Source organism: Morone saxatilis, unplaced genomic scaffold (genome assembly GCF_004916995.1).
Source record: "Morone saxatilis isolate NCDOM2014 unplaced genomic scaffold, NCSU_SB_2.0 Contig2, whole genome shotgun sequence".
In the NCBI taxonomy this organism is placed as follows: domain Eukaryota; kingdom Metazoa; phylum Chordata; class Actinopteri; family Moronidae; genus Morone; species Morone saxatilis.
In genome coordinates, this window is record NW_023339762.1 from 26,364,552 (window position 1) to 26,371,738 (window position 7,187).

At 39.8% G+C, this 7,187-nt stretch overlaps 1 protein-coding gene across 1 annotated transcript in view; it reads left to right on the forward strand.

The window, feature by feature from the left end:
- slc7a10b (solute carrier family 7 member 10b) overlaps positions 1 to 7,187 on the forward strand; it is a 13,644-nt gene that overhangs the window by 2,927 nt on the left and 3,530 nt on the right. The window contains exons 2-5 of the mRNA XM_035665737.1: positions 700 to 904; positions 1,971 to 2,122; positions 6,406 to 6,531; positions 6,608 to 6,761. Of these exons, the coding sequence (XP_035521630.1) occupies positions 700 to 904; positions 1,971 to 2,122; positions 6,406 to 6,531; positions 6,608 to 6,761 (637 nt within the window). The remainder of the gene's footprint in view (positions 1 to 699; positions 905 to 1,970; positions 2,123 to 6,405; positions 6,532 to 6,607; positions 6,762 to 7,187) is intronic.

Genomic DNA, 7,187 nt, shown 5'->3' on the forward strand with positions numbered 1-7,187 from the left:
TAAAGCAGCCATTTTGAAGAGATACACATTTGAAATACTTTATAAATAAGATAAAATAAGTGCTTTCACTTGCATAAAGACCAGAAATGGGGGGGAGATGGCTAGCTTAGCTTAGCATAAAGACTGGAAACAGGATGCATTAAATGCACAAACTTCCAGTCATGGGCTAGAAATCCATGTGTATTTTTTATTTGAGCATTTTCAACATTTTAATTTCCACCTGCCGCTAACATTTTTATTAAGGAAGTTAAAGGTACAGTGTGTTTAGGATTAAGTGGCATCTAGCGGTGTCTTTGCAGTTTGCAACTCCCTCGCAAAGTAGAAACTACAGTCGCCCTTTTATCTGCATACACATTACTATATTATCTGTTATTAACAGAAAACACAAACATCAGTTGGGGCTGTAAGAAAATATGGAAAATGTTTGTTTTGTGATATTTTGTTGTTTAATATTGTATCAATTCTTTTAAAATAATGTTTTTATTTTGGTGTTAAATCCCTCAGCAGTGCTGTCAACTGGAAACCCATTTTTCTGGTTGCAGTACAAAGTAAACTTTTTATATACATATGATTTGTAAAATAGGACATTTTTCCTTGCTTACAGTATTACAATATATCGTAACCACCGTTTCGTATCAGATTCTTACTAATACACAGCCCAACTGTTAGCGTCTTATACCTTCTTCCTCCTCTCCTCAGGGAACATCATCGGCTCTGGGATCTTCATCTCTCCAAAGGGGGTCCTGGAGCACTCGGGCTCAGTGGGTTTGGCGTTGGTGGTTTGGTTACTGGGAGGTTGCATCGCTGCCTTGGGCTCCCTCTGCTACGCTGAACTGGGCGTCACCATCCCCAAATCTGGAGGAGACTACTCCTATGTCACAGAGATATTTGGAGGGCTGATGGGGTGAGTAAAGAGCCTCCACTGTACTTTTTGTGCCATCAGGGTTTCAGTCAATGTGGTTTTATTACTTAAAATTGCTAAATAATAAAGATATTTGAAAATTAAACCAGAAAAAGATCATCAGATATAAAATAAAATTTTATTGAAAACTGGATTAATTAAATCCAACTGGGGACGGGTTGTTTGACCAGAAATGTCGACAAAAGTGGACTAACGTGTCCTTTGGATGGTCTGTGTATGATTTAGTGGCATTTAGTGGTGTATTTACATACTGCAGCTCCCTCGCTTCACCCTCCCCTTTCAAGCGTGTAGGAGAAACTACGGTGGCTGTGAACAGCCCCAATCCAGAGTGTTTGGTTTGTCCGTTGTGTAGAAACATGGCAGTTGAACATGGCGGCCGCCACGGAAGGTGACCAGCAGCGTCTGTAGATAAAAACAACTCAATTTAAAGTAACTGGACTTTTAATCTTATGTTAATAGATCTTATTTCAGGTATCTAACCAGTGAATTAGAGCACTTAAATGCTAACTCAGTTCCATGTTTTAGGACTCACAGGAAAGCTTTTGGATCTACAATTGTCCGATTTTCACGATTAATTCAGCTTTAATGAATATTAAACCTCTTCTCTGGGTCATAACTCCCTGTCCATGTGGAAGATTCCTGTTGCAGGAATAAAGTGTTGGGAAAAACGTGTTACTGTAAACCCACTACACTATTAATGGAATTGAAATGGGCTCGTTACAATTGTCCGACCAGAAAATAGTGGAAAACTGCATCCGAGCAGATCCCGTTCATTTTCCGGTTTATGATTTAACGACCTTACGGTGGCTCAGACTGTTCGGTCTGTTCATCGAATAATTATTGATCACCTAACTACTGTAGCAAAGAAAATATGTGTAGCTTACAGGTAGGAACATTACTTGTTACTGCCCCCTGGTGGTCGGGAGTATTAATAACTTAAAGCTGAGTGCATTAATAAGCGAACTATCCCGCAAAAACAAAATTTCAGGACGTTTTTTGAAGCACTTATTATTGAATCAGTCTCACTGAATATCTTTCTCTTATTCAGGTTTCTCCTGTTGTGGAGCGCCGTCCTCATCATGTACCCGACCACGCTGGCTGTCATCGCCCTCACGTTCTCCAGCTACGTCCTGCAGCCCGTCTTCCCGAACTGTGTTCCTCCATACATGGCGACACGGATGCTGTCCGCCACCTGCCTCCGTAAGTCGCTTCACCATTGATTACAGTTACATTCCAATATCGTTATTTCCTTCCAATACCCCGAACTTTGTGTATCGGCGAGTATTGAGCACCAATCCGATGGAAATAATACATCACGTACATATTTTGTACAGTCGGGTGAGTCATGACTTTAATATGTGTGTGTTAATATGTGAAAATAAATGGCAAACAAGACGCTGCTGGGTCTTCAATTCTACGCTGACGACATTACTGTCTTTCAGAGGCTGTGGTAAGGTTGGACGACAAATATATTGCCATCCATAATGAGGAAAACAAGTTGTTTTTCTTTTCCTTTCTTGACATTTGGTGAGTTTATTTTCTTTATTAAAGCTTTTAGAGCTTGTTGGTCATAGTGAACTCGTCTCCCAGCTGAAACTACTTGGACATATTGGCAATTACAACCAGACTTAGGTTTGAAGCTCAGGTGAAGACGCTGGTATCCAGAATGGGGCTAAATATTTAGGGATGTTGGCGATGGATATTTTCAAACAGGGTTCCTTGACCTCTGACCTCAAGATATATGAATGAAAGTGCTCTACGGGTACCCACAAGTCTCTTCTTTACGGACACTTTATGGTCATCCCATGCTGTTTTTTGCATGCAGTATAAATATGTTATTTCCGCCTCGTGTCTGAGTATTTCTCCTTACTCTGGGCCATAAACAGCATTGGAAATTCATTTATTTGGTATGATTGAAAAGCTTCTTGAGGATTCGCTGATTCCAGTTATATGATGTGTGATGATTTCACTGTATGAAATGAGCTACTGTGACCTCCAGGATAATCACAGCCTCGTGAAACTGTCCAACTTACAGGCCGAGGGCGTTCAGGGGATGGGCAGCTTCCAGTTCCATGTTGTGCCACTGATTTCTCAGCATATTCCAGTCGTACAACACTGTAGGACACGTGTGTCAGAAAGGGAAGTGGTCACATGTAAAATCTGTTTTATGTAAGTTTGGTCTGGAGGCTTTTTAAATCCTTTTGTTATGGTTGTAGTAAATAATGCAGACGAGCCTTCAGGAGAGAGGAGAGCAGAGAATGTGTGGGAAACAAAAGCAGGTTGTGAATTCTGTATTTCATCATAAATAATTTTACATTTTTATATATTTTTTATGTATATTTAACTAAAGACTGACAGTAAATCAGAAAAAAAATGAGTGTTCCTGTTCCTCCAGTCTCTAGTTTCAGTCTTCTTCAATAGCGGCATGATTGTTCATTTAGTAACTGATGGTCCGCATTTAGAGTAAAACAGAGCCCCATAAAGCAGGGTATGCTTTAGGGCAGAGCTACCTTGTGATTGACAGGTTCATTTTCAGTGAGTCCGTCCAGCATCATGAATGTCATGATATTATTGGATGAAATCAGTTAATTCATGCGTATGTTCATTGTTTGTTTTACAGGGAGAGAAAATGATGGATTCTGATATAAAAACAAACAAAGAACAGATTTTGTTGTAAATGATTTGGTTAATTCCCAATTATCTGCAATTTCCCAGCTTGGGATCAATAAAGTATATCTATCTAATAGGGGAACAGTATGACTGCGGATGTGATCTTAAAGGGTTAAAACGGCTTGTATGTGCAGATATGATGGAGCACCATTCAGGGTTCTAGGGATGTAAAAAGCAGCAGAGAGCTTCTTCACTCCTCAAACATTCAAATATTCCCATCAAATATTGATTGTATTAAAAAAGAAATGCTGCATGTCGACTGTCGGTACTGGAAGAGTCTGTGAGGATCTCACGCTGTAAAAAAAAAGATGTAAAAAAAAAAATGGTAATATTCAAGCAGCCGGGCACCAAAAAAGTACTATAAAATAACATAAAAATACATATAATACATATAATTAAAATAAAAAATGTAAAATAAAAAAAATAAAAAGTTTTAAGCTTTAATTTTACATAAAATCTTTTCATCATTTATTTAGCGTTTTTGTTCCATAATTATACAAGATATCTGTAAATTAACAAACTAATTCTCATAAATTTTACATAATTTTAAAATATATTAACAGTATTAAACTTTAATCTATTAAATAATCATATTTGCAAATGTATTTTAATCTTTTGATGTGAAATAAAAATTTATTTTCTTTAAATACGCAGAAATTACATGATTATCTGCATATTTTTCACATCAGACATGTAAATTCACAGGTTATTTTTGTAATTTTTGTAATATTTACATACATTAAAAAAAATACAGTAAAATCCTGTAAACGTACAGGTTTAGTTTTTTCACAGTGCAGTGTTGTCCGGGCCCTGAGCTGACATTACATTAGTCATTGTGGACCTGTCGGGCTGCCTAATTGCTTGGTGCGTTGCCAGAAAGTACCTGCACTGACGAGTTTTAATCAACAAAGCCTCTTTGTCTTATCAGTGAGTAAATAACGGCGGCCTGGAATCCCGTCTGCGAGGTTAAACAGCGGGACTTCAGCGTGTGATACCTCGCCTCTGACGCCATCATTCATGCTTGTTTTTGGAGCCGGACCCTAAAACGTGAGCTCTGCCCGGCCTCCTCGGGGCAGGAGAGAGAGAGAGAGAGAGTGGGGGGGTCCGGGCTCGGCACGTTTTGTTTGCTCTTTGCAACAGGAAGTGGTTTGTTTTGTGGGGCTGACAGCTCGTCTTTGTGTTGGAGAGCGAGGCCACCATGAGAGAGAGTGGGGCAAAGCCGGTGACAATGATGGACGAGGTGAAACAATCGTGCCCTCCCCTCGCTTGCCCGTTTCCCACATTCCTGCCTCCCATGGCAACTGGCTGCTGCCGCCCACCGCCGGCACCGGTTCCCCGATGCAGGGATGGAACTGTACCTGATACATTTGAAGGAGCACTCCACCAATCTTTGTTTTAAAGTCAGTAGTAATAATATAAGGCCTCTGAAAACTGCTGAATAAAGTAAAAGAAACTTTCAAGAACCTTCGACAAGTCCGATAATAATAATAATAATAATACTGATGATGTCATATTGTTGTCGTCCAACCCAGACGTTAGCATCGTCCTGGTTCCCTCGACAAAAAGACAAAGATTTTTCCAAAGGTTTATGATGCAGGTTTTGTTCAGATTAAAGATCATCTCCACATTTTTATGGATTTTGAAACGTAAATGTGACCGTGAGAAGCTAAAAGCTAACGTTAGGCTATAAACTAACTACAGCACGGCCGCATGACTTCAACGTCTCCACCACCAAACTAACAACTTGAAATTACATTTTATAATTAAAATCTACAAGTTGGAAAGTTTGAGTTTGCAAGAGCGTGAACTAGAGTTGCTGTGATACAGATAGCAGTATAACAAGTAGTAGTACCAGGAAATTATTCTGATAGTCCCTTAAATGTGGTATCGCCGAGTAGGTGTGTCTGCACAGATTTGATACCACCTAATTTATTAACCCCCGAAATGTTCTAACATAATGAATGATATGTTAGGATTGACCCAATAAGTAACACAACCCGGGAGTCAGCATCACTCTGGTTCCTTTGACAAAAAGCCAATTATTGCAGAAAATAATCTGCGTTTTGTTCAGATTAAAGATAATCTCCATCAATGAACACAATTAATGAACTAAAAACATGACTTCAACGTCTGCACCACGAAACTTTCAACTAATTAAAACCTACAAGATGTAAAGTTTGAGTTAGTTTGCTGCGAGTATAATGACAACAACACCAAGGCTGTAAAGGTGGATTAGTGAGTAAATTCTATGTCTCTGTGTTTTAATGTCACCACACATTCACCGGTATTTACTGACATTTTATGTTGTAGAACAAAACGTGAAAATCTTTTCAGCCTTATTTCAGACATCGAACCACAAGCCCACTGACTTCGACTCCAAAACATTTAGAAGATGATGGTACAATAAAAGTCTCAACGCAAACCTCATCAAACCTGAAATCACCAATGTTTGTGTTTTCTTTTGGCTCCTGTTGGGATTTCTGCTCTTTTATTAATAATCAAGTGCTAATAAAAGTACAGATGTATTGATACGATATCTGAGCACGAGGTTGGGAACATCTGGTATAAGATATGCTTAACCAGAGCCTATTTAATTAGTGTTTAGTATGATTTATTCCTATGTTATTGAGGAGGGAGAGTCTAGCATTGACTTTCTCACTCAGGGACACCAGAACTCTGACAAAAAAAATTGACATTGACGCATAATATTAGACTGTATTTTCTTCTTCACAATCTCACCACGTTATCCATAATTATTGATGAATCAGTTCCCAGAATGCTTTTGACTGTGATCCTGTGTGTGTTCGGCTCAGTGCTGCTGACCTGGGTGAACTGCTCCAGCGTTCGTATGGCCACCAGGATCCAGGACGTCTTCACGGTGGGGAAGCTGATGGCTCTGGGTCTCATCATCGTGGTCGGCCTGGTCCAGATCTGCAATGGTAACAGTCTGTGGTCCAAAGCTTTACCGCTCCCTGGAGGACAAAAACAAACTCATATGTGTGGTTTGTCTTCCAGGGAACTACGAGGCGCTGACTCCTCAGGTGGCCTTCGCTATGGACAGGACGCCGTCAGTCGGGCAGATCGCTCTGGCCTTTCTGCAGGCCTCCTTCGCCTTCAGCGGCTGGAACTTCCTCAACTACGTCACGGAGGAAGTGGTTGAACCCAGACGGTGAATATTTGTGCTTCTCATCACTTTCAACATCTTTGATGCAAATGTTCAGCCTCCATCTCAGCTTGTTTCGTTGTTCTGCTGCTTGCATCAGACTGTTGGTGACTTTTGGGGTTTTTCAAAGGCAGTTTTTGTCTAAATCAAGTCTTAAACGAATAGTTTGACTCTTTAGAAAATGTTTTAATTTTCTCTCTGGTAGAGAGATTGATACCACTCTTATATCTGTTTGTTAAATTGGTTGCAGGTTAGCTTAGCTTAGCTTGGCTCTGTCCAATGGTAACACAGCTCATGTCAGAAGCAGCTTTCAGCTCTGATCTGTGGAGAAAAGCCACGACCAACCAACTATTTATTTATTTAATAATTTTTTTTAGATGTAGGTAACACTGCGTTTCACCGGTCGTCCGTCAATGGCGTCATATCCCCTTT